Genomic DNA, 18,411 nt, shown 5'->3' on the forward strand with positions numbered 1-18,411 from the left:
ATCAAGTATTCTGTGTTCATTTCTGTGAGTCATTTGAAGGTAGTTCATTATATGTTGGCAGAGGAAATAATGTTACTATCCCCCCTCATAAATATAAATATGCAGAAGATCAATCCTCATTGTACATAATAAATTAGGTACATTTTAGGTCCTGTAATGAATGTTTAAAGGGATGTGATAAGACCATTGTTATGAACAAGGTTTCAATATTTCCCCTTTAAAGCATTTTCACACAAGCATTTTCTTCTAAATCCCCTCAAGGTTGGCTTCCCCATTAAGTCCCATATCGTTTATAACATTGTTTCCCCCTCAGGCAGTTTTCCTCTAGAAAACACTGCACATTAATGGAACTATATAAAAGATACATGCATTTGTATGTAGCCTGTGTTTCCTCAGTGGGATAATTCAAGCTAGCCCAGATAATTGTTTCAGATGCCAATTGCTCGTAAACTGCAAGTGTAATATGAAAAAAACCCTATACTCCATTTGGGATCATGATTACACATGTATCTTCTTTTAGGTAATACCATTTACATCTATAGGGAATCTTCCTCTCCCAGCCCCATTAAAACAATCAGCCAATGATTGTCCAAGACCTAATCATTAGGGAGTCATATATTTGTGATCAAAGATGCCTGTAACATATCTGTGCTCAGTTGCCCAAATTAGCAATCCAAGAACGGTATTGAAAGTCTCAGAACCACAATAACAAGTATTTCACAGCAACAATTATCTTGGAGAACCCGCAATGGTAATTAGAGAATGTACTGATGATGACAAAAACCACAAAGTCAACAGCTAACCTGCAGTTACAGTCATGTGACTGCTCTGTTATACCACAACTACATCAACTTCCTCTGTGAAAGTGTCTTCCAATAGTCAATCTAGAGGATGTTTATCGTTTCTTTTTTGCAATAACAAACTAAATGGAGTGGTTTACTCCTGCCTACAAACAGCTTGGAAGGAATTTATGAAGCACATATCTACCAAAAGAACTGTTTTTATTATTATTATTTTTATTATCATAGAAGGTTTTATTTGCAACATGACCAAAACAGATATGAAATATAGCTCAATCCATGTGTGATTGAGGAAATAGTAGCCTCCAGACAGTCACTTAATAGATATAATGCTGAATATCATTCCGCAGAACATAGCGTTAGACCAAAAGACTGTTCATTATTTCACAATAACTGAGTATGGCTTATTTTTTGATTGATTTGAGTGTATTTTTTTCTGAATGATGCAACTGTTTGATCAAATTTATTATTTGTCTCTTCTTCCAGGAGCACAGACCAGTGTAGTAGAAGATGGTAATGGCAAAACCTTCACAGTAGTGAGCTTTATTGAGTTTGACGTGACAAAAGAAGATGATGAAGCTGAGATCACCTGTGCTGTGGGCCATGAATCACTACATGACTCAGCTAAATCTTCCAGCCACAAGATTCAAGTCCTGTGTAAGTCTTCTTATAGACTCTACATCTGTCTTGATTGTATCCATTGTTTATAATCAGTCAGGCATATTGAGCACAATCCCACTAAAACTGAAAACGGTCCACACGATGCAAGGCATACAGAGCCATGCAAAAGTCATTATGAGTAACACAACTCTCCCTGATAAAGAGACTAATGATGGGACACATTAGCCCAGTGATCCCCAACCAGTGGCTCGAGAGTAACATGGTCCTCACCAACCCCTTGGAAGTTGCTTGCAGTGGTCTCAAAGCAGGTGCTTATTGCTGAATCCCTGGTTTGGTTGCATAAAACCAGGTGTACTGCCAGACAGACCCTACTATAGGCTCCCAGTCCTCATAGGGGACCCAATTCTTTTTACATCTGAATGTGGCTCACGTGTAAAAAAGTTTGGGGACCCCCGCATTAGCCAAACCTTCCCTGAAGTTGAACTATGACAAACTGTTAGGGTCAAGGACAATAACTTGTGCTTTGGTTTTAGTCTCATCCCCTGCAGACATCCATCTCTTATTGATCTAGAAGTCCCAGTATCTAAAACAGTCAAAAGATTTTAGGATTACTGGGAGATGGGGGATGATGACAAAGGGCTGCATTGTTATATGTTCCTAAATATGTTACTCTAAATAACATAAGATTCTCAATAAAATAAAAAATGTATGGGATCTGTTATCTGGAATCCTGTTACCCAGAAAGCTCTAAAGTATGGGAAGGCCAGGTCCCATAGACTCCATTTTAATAAAATAATTAAAATTAAAAAAAATAATTTCCTTTTTCTATATAATAATAACAGTACCTTGTAGTGATGTGTGGGTTGACCCAAAACCTGTTGTGACCTGTGGAAACTTGGCCAACCATGGTGGGTTAGGGTTGGGTGAGGGTGAGGGTCAGACTGGGGAACTACAATCCTCTTCTGCTCCCGAAGACTCCCTGTCTTGGTACCTGAGGTGCGAACAGAAGTAACATACAGAGTGAGAAGACTCGGGTACAGGGTCGGATGTGGATGCTATAATGGCAACATTTTGCATGTTTATGTCAGGTGCAGGTTAAGGTTTTGTACTTTAGGGTTGTGGGTTGAGTTTTTCTTGACCCGTACATCACTAGTACCTTGTACTTGATCCCACCTAAGATGTAATTAATCCTTATTGGAAGTTAAACAATCCTATTGAGTTTAATCCATATTTGGATGATTCCTGAGACAATGTTACATTTGAAGATTGAAATTATAAATACCTAGGCCCCAATCATTCTGCATAACAGGTCCCATACCTGTAATTTGACCATGGCAACTTGTGGATTGATGACTGTTATGTGTTTATTGGATAATGCATGCAAAAAGGATTGGTGGCTTCAAATTTTAGGAAATTCAGTTCAAGCTTCCCACTAGATGTTGGAACATCGTTGGTGGGATAACCTTCCATTCAGCCATAAAAACATTATTGAAGTTGGGCACTGATGATGGGGATCAGGCCTGGCTCATTGTTGGAGGTTTCAATTCATCCCAAAGGTATCCAGTTTGGTTAAGTTCAGGGTGCTGTGTAGGCCAAGCAGGTTCTATCATGTCAATATGTGCAATCAGTTCAGTATGGACCTTACTTTGTGCACATGGCATTATTGCACTGAAACAGAAAAATACCTTCCCCAAACCTTTTCAGAAAGTAAGAAGCACAGAACTGCAGAGAATAGCATTGAAAGATGGTGTGGCTCCTGTGTCAGCAATTCCAAAAAGTAGAAGAGACAGACACATACTTGTTTACCATCTCTCAGACTTTGAGAGAAGGCGTTTGACATTGTATGTGGCATTGACTTCATTTTAGGCTCTTGTCTTTTCTTATCAGCCATTTGCTTTAAGTTCAGAAAGTCTTCTCGCAATGCCTTTTAGTACCCTTATCAGTAAGAAGCCAGATATGAACAGGAATCGCTGTCATCTAGCCTTATCTCAGATATATAGTTCTGATAGACCCTTAAATCCTGAACATGCATGTTACACTTTTGTTTTGAATTCTTCATACTGTGGTGTGACTTCTTAACCCCTTTATACTCAGTTCAGCATTAGGACACAAAATGAATGAAGGACTGTTTACTATACAGGAGCAGGACCAGTGGCGTAACTAGATGTTGCTGGGCCCCACAGCAAATTAATTTTAGGCCCCCCAACATATCCAGTGTTTGTCCTGTTTTACCAATATATGTTCAAATTGCTCATCAATGAGAGCCTCATGGGGCCCCCTGTACCTCCTGGGCCCCCCCTGCAGCCGCAGGGTCTGCTTTCTCTGTAGTTACGCCCCTGAGCAGGACCTTTCATATATAACATATAGAGGTACCGTCTTCTCCAAAATCATTATTTCCAGGTGTCCTTTTAGAGTATAAAATAGGCTTGTCAACAGTGTCTCAATAAACACACAATACTGTAGCTTCAGTAGTTTCTGACATTCTAGTATGGACATCCAACCCAAATGTCAGGGATATATTTACTACTGGGGACCTAAGATATACTATTTCTAAAGCAGTGATCTCCAACCAGTGGCTCACAAGCAACATGTTTAGGTGTTGCTCCCAGTGGCTTCAAGCAGGTGTTGCTCCCAGTGGCTTCAAGCAGGTGTTGCTCCCAGTGGCTTCAAAGCAGGTGCTTATTTTTGAATTCCAGGCTTGGTGACAAGTTTTGGTTGTATAAAAAACAGCTGTACTGCCAAACAGAGCCTCCTGTAGTCAACACCCAGGAACATTTTTCATACTTGAGTTGCTCCCCAATTATTTTTACATATGGGCCTAAAGTAAGTAAAGGCATCCATAAACTGTCTCAAACTAATAGGTTGGTCATATACAATTTGGTCACCTTTCTATTGTCAGACCATCAGCCCCAACTTTTGCAACAGCAGGAAGTGAAGAAGCATTGCATCTGAAGACACATCATTGAATGGAATATTACCCCAGCATAACTTCAATCCGATCAGATAATTTGGTTTGCTTTAAATTGCTAAAAAATCTCACAGGCAGCTATTCCCATCTCATTAAAGGCATTGGCTGATCCTTGGAGGTATTCAACTGATATTGGTCAGGATCACCAGGTCACCATATATGTCCCTAAAATCTTTGTTCAACATTATTGATACATGTATGGCCAATTGGAACCCTTATTTAATCCAGGGACTTCCTTGGAAGACCATTCTCTGGCCAGATTTATCAAAGGGCTATCGCTCTTTCCCTTTGCTCCAATAAAGGGGCACCTCCCTCAAAGACCTGTCCATGAAACCAATTCTGCTGAATAAAACAGGCAAGTTCACTTTCTACTGCACTTTGCCAGAGGTTCCTAAGCAATTTTAAGTGCATGTCTGGTACCGATGTAGCAACAGCACTGAGCATCACCGAGTGGCATTTTGTGCATGTGGCCTGCACCTTATGCCTAGGGCACAACAAAAGGATAATCATAAGCATAAGGCACAACACAAGACTACAGGGGGCAGCAGTGTTCAGTATTTATAGACCACTCTGAAGCATGCTCACATCACTTAGTGGGCAAGATTTGCTAGATATATATTTTTACATTTACTGTTGTTTTATTATTTATCACTATTTTAAGAAGGCCTCAAAAATCAAGGGTTGACAGGTGTTCAGTAGAGTAGCAGGTGCATCTTCTATGTCTATAGATTCTTCATTATCCTTCAGAAAATGGAATTTCTGTTTTCTTGTCAAATATTTGGTGCAAGCAGTTCTGCAAAATTAGATTTATTTATTTATTTTAAATGAAGGTATGATGATGATAATAGCCTACACTATCTCGCTAGCATTTTGTACAGTATATAACAGATCCTCTGAAGGGTCCCCCTTGGCAATTCAGCTATGCCCCTGCCACTTCCCACTTCATAGGTCGGCGTATCAGTGAAGCACGCAGATCCGTGGCAGCCTGCCAGACGTGGCTGCTTAGAATTCAACTCGCCTGCCTGAGTATTTACCTGAAGATAAAAGGGAATATTCCACCACGGGGGCACAAGAAAGAGGGGGGCAAGACTCCAGGGAAAATCAATGTGGAAGAGATAGGGAATATAAACACACACAAATTCTAAAGGTTAGCTGCACAGCTCGAGCAGCAGATGAAATAATAGAGTAGCAATCTCTATTCATACACACTGACAAGAAGTGGAGGGGGTTGGCGAGGGGAGCATATGGGGAACCCAAAATGCCATTTGGCCCTGGAGCAGATTTATATTATGTGCAATGTTAATAGTTCCAAACTGTACACAAATGTGCGTCTGTATCATACCTGCAGGGAGGGTTGTCAAATATCCTACATCTAAAAGCATTCCGATCTTGAGATTAAAGGTCCCTTTTTATCAGAGAGCTTGTTTTGTAACAGCACATTTGTATAGATATAATACCGCTAATGTAAATTGGGTTCTGAACATGCACATTTATTGGCCCTCTGATTAAATCCCAGGACAGGGGTTTGTCCATTGGGAAGCTTTTCTTTCAAAGCTGTTCGTCATGGAGAATTACTGTCTTGCTGTGATAGGATCAATATCTCTCTACTGTTACCGAAGGCCCTCTTTCATCTCAGTTAGATATATATAAAATAAATATATATATATACTGTATGCCGACAGGAGGAACTTCCAGCCCAAGGATGTATCATCTGGACCTTCAGCTCTGCAGAAAGTCTGATTTTAACAGATTACCAGACCTGCCACAGGGAGAGAGGGGTTTAAAGCTTAATCAGTATCAAAATAATTTGAAAAAGTCCACAGAAGAGCACATTTTTAGAAATGGCACATGGGATGATTTTGGAAGCTTTGGCCTCCACAATTTTAGATGATCAGTAGCCTATCTTAAGGGAAGGTAAACATTACATATATTGCTTATGGGTATATAGCATGGAATGATGTGACTGCTACAACCTACAGATGAAGGCAACTTGACCTAATACTACCCATTTTGAATAGTAAATTGTCTTCTGTGCACAGCTAGATGAAGTCTGCTCCATCCATGAGCAGTTTCTAGGACCATGGCGTTGTGTTCCTCTAGGTATAAAAGTGATATCTAGGCTTAAGGCCCCCATACACGGGCTGATGAAAGCTGCCGACAGACCGAGTTGGCTGCTTGTTGGCCCGTGTGTGCGGCCATCCAACGGGCTTCCTCGATCGATATCTGATCTCAACCGGGCAGATTAAAAAATCCCATCAGATCGTGGCCGCATCTGTGCGTCTATGCAGTCCCGCGATCCAACCGGTTGTATCAGATACATTATGAACCAATCGTTGGGCCCTAGGGCCCACAATCGGATCAGCCCTACATCGCCCACTTCAATGTGGGCATATCGGGAGAGATCTGGTCTGGCGACATCGCCAAGTGAGCGGATCTCTACGTCTATGGCCATCTTAAATTAGCCATATTACTTGTTTATCTTTGGTTTTGCATTGGGTTGTGGTGCATTTAGTGTTCTGATCAGTGCTACTTTAGCTGAAAGTTGAAGGCCAAGAGTTACATATGCTTCTTATTGTTCTTATTGCTCTGGGATGGTTCCTACATCCACTTGTTCCATATGCCACAGACAATATTGAGCCTAGAGCTACAGACTCACTTGGTTCCATTAGCGTTCATTTCGGGGGGCGGGCCCTGGTGCGTGACGCACAGCCGGGCCCCGCCCCCCCTCCGTGCGGCCGCATTTGGCCACATTTTCAATGGCGAACGGACTGCTGCTGCGGACCCTGGCCCGCTCGCACCCCCTGCTCCCCCGGTAATTCCGCCACTGCTTGGTTCTTTCTAAATGCAGATGGAGTTTTACAGACACTACAGTGTCCAAACCAGTCAAATTCTAGTTCCAAAACTGCTTTCAAAGCAATACAAGGAAACGATCAGACTGTCAAATAGAGCCCTGCTACTGTACATAAAACCTGCTTTCAAGTGCTAAAGTAAATTGCATGTAAATAACTGGTTTTACGGTCCTTCTTCCTACAGCATTTACCCGCCTATTTGGATTTTGATAAGGGTCCTGGGCACAGGAACCAAAACTCACATTAGAAATAAGAATTTACTTAAAAGCCATCTGAATGCCAAGCTGCCCTTGAGAGTGTGTCTTGTGTCTGTACCCAGGGACATGTTAGAAATCATTACTGTCATGGATGGAAAATGCCATATTTTCCCAGACTTGAAACGCAAAGTATTACTTTGACATACCGTATATTACCTTTCTTGTCAGTGTATGCATAAGAAGCGAGGGCATAAATCCCCAATTCAAACCTTCTTCAACTAACTCTGTCTGTACTTTTGTGCTTGATTTATCCCACGCCAATGTCACGGGACAGGGAGACATAGATTAAAGTGAACAGCTGGTTCTCTGCCATTGTCAAGGGATGGTGTCTTCTCTCAATGGTGGCAGTAATGGCTTTCGAGAAGCAATTGCTTCTTATTGATACTTTCTTTTCTTATCAATTTAATATACAGCTAACTGCTAAAACAAAGGAAAATATGGGCTACAAATTATAATGAAAGCAGATGCTTGCATATAGGTGTGAAATTAAGCAACGAACATCCCATCACGTTTCTGCTCATGTATATTAATGTGGAGGAAGCCACGATTGCCAGAGAAAGGAACCTTGCTAAAATTGAGAGAGAGAGGGGTGGAGAAAAACAGATATGATTAGTCTTGATCTTTCTGATATTTTATTAAGGAATAGGTGCTAAGGAGCCATGTCAAGGTTGGGACTGCCACCATCAGTGTGTATAGCATGCATCTGATGCCCACAAAATCCCCAATGGAATGAGGGCATGGTGGTGGGTTTCAGATTGTCCAATAATGTCATTGCTATCTGTAAGTGAATTCATGGGTCAAAGACAATAAGAGTGAAGGGATGTCTACAGGGATGGATTTACGTAGTGGGCGCCCCCTAGGCCCGCTGCCGTTTGTCGCCCCTGTTCCCTTTATTTGTGCAAATTTTCATCATCTTGACCAGAGCAATGGTGATTAGTGCATGGGAATTTAAAAAACTATTGTGTCTCCAGTGTTTTTGAAAAAATGTGGGTGTGGTTGGGCAGCATGCAGCCCCCCTAAAATCCTGCCACCCTAGGCCCGGGTCTAGGTGGCCTTTCCACAAATCCAGGCCTGGATGTCTATAAAAAAAAAGATTAGAAGCTGTGAACAACTTGAAGGCTAGAACAGAGCTCATTACACTAGGGCAGGGGTCCTCAATTTTTTTTACCCTTGAGCCACAGTCAAATGTAAAAAGAGTTGGGAAGCAACACAAGCATGCTTGGGAATGCAAAACAAGGGCTTTGATGTGCTATTGGTAGCCCCTATGTGGACTGGTACCCCTGTTTGTTATGCAACCAAAACTTGCCTCCAAGCCAGGAATTCAAAAATAACCCCTTCTTTGAAGCCACTGAGAGCATCATCCACAAAGTTGGTGAGCAACATGTTGCTCGCAATCCACTAGTTGAAGATTCCCTGCATGCCCATAAAAGTAGTCTGTTCTCTGTCTCCATAATCCTTCTCAATAAAGTGAAATGATATCCTTTTGGAAATTGCTCAATAGCCTAGCAAACACACCGGCATCCATTTATTTTAACTTCAAATGCTGTTACCATGCTGTATATGATATTCTGAAGAGTGTTATGAATAAAGTGGTAAAGTATGTCACCAAAGCTTGCCAGTGTTCCTCTGGTGTAAGCACCTACCCATTGTTATATCGGCACCCCCCATCACAATGGACCTACTTAGAGACAAAATTTGGGACCATACTCTAACTACAATTACATACTGTTGCTAGAGCTGCTTCTGGATCCTTTTGTATTTGAGAGATAATTTTATTTTCTGCTCCTGCTTTTTTAACCCCTTCACAGATACCATCCATCCTTCCTTTTTTTTTTTTTTTTTTTAAATCTCCATTTAATCCTCTCAAGCTTTGACCAAACCAATCTGCCTGCTGACTCTTTGTATTAATTATGCAAATGGTTGGTCATTAGCATGCAAATAGACTCCATACAGCTCAGAAGAGGTCTGTTGTATGCTAATTGGTCTTGTCCTCATGCAAATTAGATATCGAGACAACCCCATTAGCTCAAAACTTTGGGTCAGAAGGGATTGTTCTAATGTTAAAAGGGGGAAGGGCCAGCGTCAATTCTAGCCAGATGAAAAGTCATTGCTAGCTAATAAAAGTCATAATGGCATGTTTCTTCAGATTTAGAAAAAGGGATACATTAAAACTTTATGTGTATATTATACACATGAAATAGTTCCCAGCATTTTTCATCTCTGATCTAAGGGAAAAAAATTGGAGAAAAACACTAATTGGACAAGCAGGATAGAAACAGATGCGTGGCCTTAGTGGAGAGCTATAAGTCTCCAGCCTGTTGGTAGGACACTTCCCACCTCCCAGGGCACTGAAGAAAGACTAAAGGGCTCCAAAACATATTGTGGGACATTCACTAAGAATCGTAGTTGCACTTCGCCGCTCTTTGCCAGGCGTATTTTCGCCAGCGCTCCGCAAATTCACTAAAATCTGAAGTTGCGCTCAGGGGTATCGTAAGGTTGCGAAGTTCCACTAGCGTTGATTCTCCAAGCAAAGCGAAGTTACGCTAGCGATGGTTAATTTGCATACGGCGCCAAATTCAAATTTCAATGGAAGTATTCGTAGCAGCACTACACAAGCCTGGGAAACCTTCAAAACATCAAATAAAATTTTTATTTTGCCCTACACATGTGCCCACTGTATAGTTAAGTTGCCATGAGTTAGGAAATGTAGGGGGGAAGGAGGGGAGCCCCAAAAAATGTTTCGATCTTTTTCAGCCTATCACCCATAATAAAGAAAAAACGCCAGCGTTTTTTGTGACTTAGAAAATTTTTTAACTTTTTTTGAAGCAATCCCTATCTACTCTATTGCTCTTCGTCTGGTCTGAGGTGGCGAAGGAAGTCTGGCGTAAAAGGTAGCGTTCAGAACAATGCGCGCATTAGTGAATTTGCGTAGTTACGTCCGTTGCGCAAATTCGCCAGGCGTAAGGGTGCGAAGTTACACTAGCGAAGTTACGCCAGCGACGTAACAAAAATGCCCAACGCTAGCTTCAGCGCTTAGTGAATTTGCCCCTTGTCGCAAACACAGAAAGTAATGCTACACAATCAATCTCACTGTTTTTGTAGCGTCTGGTCTGCTCAGGTCCAATCCGAATTCCAAAACATATTTCATCAGCACTCCGGTGCAGCGAAAATATAATTTATTTGTGCAACAGGCGAAGCAACGTTTCGGGCATAACCAGCCCTTTATCAAGCTTAGCCACAGTGTAACATAAAATCCTTTAAATAGTTTAATAGGGGAAGGGAAAAAAATTCACACCTCCCATTTCGTGATTCATCACATTAACCCTTATGGCATGCATCATAAATACTTAGTAATAAATACATATAAAAACTGTGTGCATTGGTTCTATTCAGATAAGGTGTCCAGAATACATCCTCAAAGTGGCCAGTGTCCATAAATATTATTTGCTTAAAAAACAATTCAATGTTTGGAAGCCACTACACCAGTGATCCCCAATCAGTTGCTCTGGTGCAACATGTTGGTCACCAACCACTTGGATGTTGCTCCCAGTGGTCTCAAAGCAGATGCTTATTTTTGAATTCCTGATTTGGATGAAAGTTTTGGTTGCATAAAGTGCCAAACAGAGCCTCTTGTAGGCTGCCAGTCCACATAGGGGTTACTAAATGGCCAATCACAGCTCAGGAATATTTTTCATGCATGTGTTGCTCCTCAACTCTTTTTACATTTGAATGTGGCTCACTGGTTAAAAAGGTTTGGGATACCCTGTATTGTTTTCCCCTGAGAGATTGTTTTCATTTCCCAGAACTCTTGTTTTAATCAATGTTCTATTGCACATGTACATCCATAGCAAGTGGTACCTACCTTTTAATTAAGAATATAGAGTACCGTGTATCTATACCCCCAGGGTAAGCCGCCTTTTTAATTAAAACTCAGGTTTCTTTAAAGTCTTCATTTGCTCCTGACAATATCTTTAGACAGATTTTTGTCACACAGAGTTGATGCACTTGGTGTAGTGATGTTTTAGAGGGTTTATCAAGTTAATTAATAATGTGTGAATATCATCCTCTATCTTTAGCATGCTTTGGGATTTATTGTTGTGATGGTTGGTAATGCATAGGGTTGTTCATATATAACTGATCTCATTTACTTTATACGACTGGAGGCCACACATAGGTTTTTGTGCTTGGAAGTGGAGGCAACAGATATTCTGCATATAATAAGGGTCTATCCTCCTTTCAGTTTTCAAGGGGACACTTTCTTGCCAGTGCATAAATCATTCATGGCCCTCTTCTTTTCAACACAATGTCCCCAAGGGCCATTAGTTTCTTAATACTGTCCCCTTTGTTCACCAATATCCCTCAATTATTGATGGGCAATTGGCTCTACATATTGGAAAATTATTTGTATGGGTAACTGCACCGCCGCAATTATTTGTGATAGTAAATCTACCCTTTGGGGCAAACTGACTTACCTCCAAAAGTGCGGCAGCGTTGGCTTCGCCGCACTTCGCCAGACTTAGATTCGCCAGGGCTGCGCAAATTCACGAAGATCCGAAGTTGTGCACAAGTTACCGATCGTTTGCGAAGTTGTTCTAGTGATATTACGATCAGCAGTTCGAACTTACGCTAGGGTACCCTAAAAAAAATTTTGATCTTTTTCAGCCAATCGCCCTATAAAAAGTAAAAGACGCCAGCGGTTTTTTGGGACTTCGAAAAAATGTCAACTTTTTTTGGACCAATCCCTATCTACTCTATTGCACTTCGCCTGGTCTGAGGTGCCGAAGGCAAGTCTGGCGCAAGAGGTAACGTTCCGTAAAATCCGCAAGTTAGGGAATTAGCGTAGTCACGTCCCTTCGCCAGAGCTTAACTACGCCTGGCGTAAGGGTGCGAAGTAGCATTAGAGTAGGTCTACTTCGCTAGCGAATTTACGCCAGCACCTGTTAGTAAATCGGCAAAGTGGCAAAATGACGTTACACTGGCGAATTTTCGCTAGCGTTAGTCACTTCGCCCTTTAGTAAATTTGCCCCATAGTTTGTTGGCTTGTTCAAACCCCTTGGGGGGACCATACATAGAAATCTCAAGAGTGTGTATTAGTAAAGAAAATTGCATTAACCTGCAGAACTAGATGGAGATTGGGGGTCTTCAAACCTTAAGAACTGTTGCTGGTTAAAACTGTAGAAAAGCACTAGCTGGATAGGAACATATTTGTTGCCTTAGTGGAGACCCATTAACCCACTTTTTCTTTGTATAGATACAGTATAATAACCTACAGGCAGACAAGCAGGGTGTTTTGAACAAAGGTGATCCTGAATATTTGATCCTAACTACGTAACGGGAAAATATCAGAAGCCATGTAGTCAACATTTTACATGTAATGTACATGTATGTAGTATACCATATGGGCAAGATAATTATAAGATAATGATAAAATAGTAAAAAGACCACAGAGGTCATTGATTGTGTGCAGGGAGCATTTAGCCATTTTTTTTGTTCTTAGTTTCCTGCCCTTCACATAGAAGAATAGCTGCAGGTCTTTGGGCTCCAGAAACCTGTGACCCACTGATGAATACAGTGCTGCCTGCGTTCAGCAGTGCTCTATTTATGATTTTACTAGTGAGTGTTGTTCTTAGATCTATCAGGGAGCTGTTCTCTTGTGTTAGGGAGCTGCTATCCGGTTACCTTCCCATTGTTCTGTTGTTTGGCTGCTGGGGGGGGGGGGAAGGAGGGCGATATCACTCCAACTTGCAGTACAGCAAGAGTTACTGAAGTTTATCAGAGCACAAGTCACATGACTGGGTGCTCCTGGGAAACTGACACTATAGGGCAGATTTATGTGAATTTTCGAATGTTAAAAAAGTTCGAATTTCGAAGTAATTTTTTGGATACTTCGACCATTGAATAGGATACTACGACTTAGATATCCGAAGTCGAAGGATTTTAATTCCAGGGTCAAATTTCGAAGTTTTTTTTACTTCGAAATTCGACCCTTAGTAAATGTGCTAGTAAAGTCTAGCCCCATGTCAGATTTCAAAATTAAATATAAAAAAAACAGTTTGCTCTTTTGAAAAACAGATTTCAGTGCAGAAGTCTGCTGGAGCAGCATTATTAACTGTGCGTTTTGAAAAAAAAAAAAAAACATGGTTTACCATGATGTCTCCCTTTAATTCTGCCTTTTAAAGAATCCAAGGCAAGATTGTAGACACAGAATGCTACAATAGCCTATTTTGGCGTATACCAATTAGTAAAGAGGATCTTTCTATTGGTAAATATAGATTGGAATGATCAAAAAAGGGATCTGACTTTGTCAGTATTTTTATAGTTGAGGCAAGAAAGAAAAAAGAGAGGTATCCCTTATTGATCAATTATAACTCCACCCTTCAAAATTGTATACTTTTTTATTTTTGTATATATTCTATATAAAAGTTTTTTTAATAGAAAACTGGATGTTAGTGACACTTATCAGTTGATAAAAGTTAATATATCATTTTTCTTTACCAGCGCCATTGCTTCAGTACTCAAGAACAATGTCACCTTCTTGAAATTAACCAATTCCTCCCTGCTAATGACTGACAGCTCTGACACACCCACTGGACATACCACTGCTGCTTCCCTTCCCGTTCTGTCTGGAAGGGGGTCTGTTTCGGGAAATGCGCCAGGTTTCTCTGCGCTAAAAGATGTTTGATAAGCAATTCAATTTCCCCCGGAGTTAACAGCCATGTCCAAGTGACTGATATTCAGCATGTTCAAGCAGCCTGCTAGATCCTACCCAATTTATATTGACCCAGGAGGCTGAATAGCATCTTTATATACAGTCTATGCTTGGACTGCTCCACCATTGCTTTAGCCTGCGGCCATTTTTAGGCAGGAAGTGGTTAATAAGTACAAAGCAGTAGTGATGGGCAAATTTGGGCCGTTTTGGGGCCGTTTTGCTTCACCGAAAAATTCACGAATTCATGAAACGGCAATTAATTCGCGAAACGGCGCCGGCATCAAGTTTTTCACCAGCACATTCACCAGCGAAAATGCGTTAGCGTCCCAAAAAACATACATCGGCGTCCATTTTTTTTTACACGAATTTATTCACCACCAGCAAAATTATTGATTTTTTATAGTTTTATAAATATTTGCCTTTTTCGTCTGACTCTTTCCAGCTTTCAAATGGGGGTCACTGACCCAACTCAAATAACTCAAAAGCCACAAATAATAAAAAATTAAAACCAATCTCTACATCATGCTAAAAGTTATTTTAAAGGTAAACAGCCCCATTAAAGAAGAAGGAAAGTCCAGTTATATTTGGGGGTGCCAAAGGTTAGGCAATAGATTAGCCACAATAATGCTAGCTATAACATTATATTTATTCTGCAGAATGCTTTACCAAAACCTGAGTAACAGCTCTAGGCAATGTATCTGTTTGTTTAGGATAGCAGCTGCCATATTAGCTTGGTGTGACATCACTTCCTGTCAGAGTCTCTCCCTGCTCACTCATAGCTCTGACCTCAGATTACAGCAAGGAGGGGAGGAGTGAGGGAGAGAGAGAGGAGCAAACTGAGCATGCTCAAGCCCTAGCTCTGGAGGTTTAAGATGAAATCAGGAAGTCTGATACAGAAGCCCATGTGTACACAATAGAAGGAAAGAAATGTGATGTTTCTTTTGGAAGAAGACTCAGAGCAGCATTACTTTGAGGGTTTACTGGTGTATTTATATAGACCTTTCTGATAAGGCTTACTTAATTTTAGCCTTTCCTTCTCCTTTAATTAATAATTATGATAGCACTTGATTCTTTCTTACATAATATAAATCATTTCACTTATACAGTATATATATGCCTTATTTATTCTGCTCAGAGCCTCATTTCTGAGTAGAAGGGGTTTTTGCCATTTCTACATGAGAGGGCCCTGTAATGAACAAATGAAAATATAAACATAAAGGACACAAAAGGATCTTGTTGAGGGTTAATGCTGGGAGTTGTAGGTTCATGAAAACTGAAGGGCTACAGGTTGGGCATCCCTAATATACATAACTGTATCAACTAGGGGTCTCCTATTGCCAGGACCCCATGTTCTTCAACAACAACCTTGTAGAGCCTTGCAAATTCCCCATCCAGGCTGGCATAAAGCAAGGAGCCGGTGGTTTTTGTCTGAGTTTCTCTAATCGACTGCATTATTGACTGTGGTCCTGAAAGTCCAGATCCAGCGAGCTCAGAGCTAATGAGATAATAGAATGAGATTTAAACCACAGCCAGAAAATCAAGATTACTAAAGAACATAACAGAGTCAGAAAAGAACACTTGAGACAGAGACTGGAAATCCTTCAGTACAAACCTGTATAATTTCCTTTAATCCCCATTTAGAGGAGGTAATCTAGCATTTAACACTTTACATCCACAACACCGTTAGTTAATAGAAAGTGCATGAAGAATTTATGTAGATCTGCCTGTTTGTCGTTGTCCTATCAAAACCTTAAATTCACAATTTAAGCCGGCCATACACAATAAAATCCCCTCGTTTTGCAATGTCGCCAAACAAGCGGATCATAACCCGATATACCCACCAAAGGCAGGGCGATATTAGGTTAATACGATTGTTCGGCCCTAGGGCCAAACAATCAGATTACAACAAAGGAAATAGACGATGACGGGACGAGGAACTATCTGATGCGGTCCTTGATCGGCCAAAAAAATCAAACCTGCCCGAACTATATCAAGGTTACTAAAGAACGATACATCTGCTCTGAGTTCTATCTGCATTGATAATCCATGACGTATAATGTTTCACGCTAATTGCAAGCTCAATGTCTACTGTAGTATGAGTGAAGGATTTAGTACAGATCTTAATCTTCTTTGTCACATTGTGTGCAAGTTACTGCAACACCTCCCATGCACATTAATCCTGTCTTCTCACCCTTCTGATCTTGCTCACAATAAGCATGTCCTCTATGATTGGCCCTAGCCCTTCGGATTCTCTCCTTTATTATTCCTTCTAGTCTGCAGTCACATTTACACCAGCAGTTTTGAAATGTAAAAGGAAATAGAAACTAATGATTTTGGCATTATCTTCCCTTAATATCGGCACAATTTAGAGGTTAAAATGTGTACTTTTGAAACAAAGACAGTTAAATATAGATAATAAAAATGGAAGTAGTCATATGGTGTTACATGGCTTGTGATAATCAGTCCAACTAGTTGTTTTGCATCATTATGGTTATGTAGTAATAAGATGCTAATGCTATCCAGTGTAGAGCTCTGTAACCAGGCCCATCATCAATGATCATGTTCAAGGCTGGCCATACGAACATTAAAACATGGGCCTCAGTCTATTTTCATTCAGGCCAAAAGCATGTTATTTATCAAGTAATATGTTCACTTGTTGGACAGTTCTAAGCTCCTCAACTATGGCTGACTCTAGAACTAGTGCAGTTGCAGTGGGTGAGGGCAGATACAGAACTGTTAGGGTTATATTTAAACAGAATGCATTTGTTTTCCATACAACTGTTACCAGGTCCACCATCAGATATATTGGGGCCCCAGTAGCCAGTATAGCAGGCCCTTAGCAAGTGCTACAGAAACTCTAGGAGCCAAAAAATTTTTTTATGTCCAAATCAAAAATGCCCAATGGCCCAAAGGATGAGCAGGGTTAAAACCATGTATTTATATATTAGTTAAAGCTAAAGGAAGAATGGGCATGATGTATTCTGGGCCAGAAAAAGAAATCGATGCAAGAAGTCATAAAAAAACTCATGTGTTGGGACAATGAAAGCAGATATCTCATGGTTGATATGGAAGCATATTACATTGGTGACTTATTTCATCATGTCTGTTGGCTTGAGACGATGCCAATGACAAAGTTATTAGTGAATGAGGCCTCATTTATGTATGAAGGAGAGTGTTTGCTTAACTAGCAGCACCCCCTACAGGATCAGAGTTGGTTCTCTGAAAGTGAGCTCCTCTTGTTTTCATCCAGCACTACACACCATTTTAGAAGAAAGGAGTAGGTATAATTATCATTGGAATGGATTGTAAACTGGCAGAAGAGGTGACCACTGGATCTGCTCTAGATGCAGGAAAGTGCTGCTTGAACTGTTTGATGCCTGGGCCTGGGATTACCCCTAATCTGTCATAGGATCACCACCACTTCCTCACCCCTGAAACTGACTTGGTAGCCAAACTATTCAGTATAGGCACTCTAATGGGTCACATACCTTTAGTGATCTCAAGCATCACTCTATGTGTTACTAGTCTCATATAATCCCAATCAATGGCTATCAACAAAAATCCCAGACCCTGCGCTCCAATTCGTACAGCTATGTTATAATAACATAGAGAATTTAAGGCCCACTTAATAAGCAAATCCCACCCCAAACTTGTAGATTAAGGTCATAAGATCCAAATATGTATATTGCAATTGTAGCCACTCAGAGCTACTGGGATATACAAATGGAACTAGAAAGGATACAATAATCTATATTTTAATCCGTTAAAAACATTGCATCTGATGCATTTCGTACCAAGATCATAGGCATCTATGCTATGAAACGCGTCAGACGTAGTTGAAATATTTGGTGTCTATGAAGATTCTCATTCATCCAGGTCATTTTATACAGAATTTAGTAGTGTTAAATCTAAATCTATATTAAATCTATATTAACTGAGTTTTCATGAAAATGTTTCACCACTCATCCGAGAGGCTTCTTCAGTTCAACTCTTATTCTTTATGAACTGAAGGTTGAAGCAAACAAGCCACTCAGAAAGTCCAGTTGCTTTAGCCGTAAGTCGATTAGATACTGAAATATTTGATACATGTCCAAAATAGAATTTATTTGCAAATTGAAATCTTTCTTTGTGTAGAGCTCACAATATTTTGGGTGAGCAAGGTTCACTGCCAGGATTATATTAGTTTCCACTTCCTCCTCTTGTTCTG

General features: G+C 40.6%; 1 protein-coding gene across 2 annotated transcripts in view; it reads left to right on the top strand.

Moving 5' to 3' along the window:
- cadm3.L (cell adhesion molecule 3 L homeolog) overlaps positions 1–18,411 on the top strand; it is a 204,196-nt gene that overhangs the window by 150,314 nt on the left and 35,471 nt on the right. For both annotated transcript variants that reach the window (XM_018231341.2, XM_018231342.2), the window contains exon 5: positions 1,287–1,457. In XM_018231341.2, the coding sequence (XP_018086830.1) occupies positions 1,287–1,457 (171 nt within the window). The remainder of the gene's footprint in view (positions 1–1,286; positions 1,458–18,411) is intronic.

Source organism: Xenopus laevis, chromosome 8L (genome assembly GCF_017654675.1).
Source record: "Xenopus laevis strain J_2021 chromosome 8L, Xenopus_laevis_v10.1, whole genome shotgun sequence".
Lineage (NCBI taxonomy): Eukaryota > Metazoa > Chordata > Amphibia > Anura > Pipidae > Xenopus > Xenopus laevis.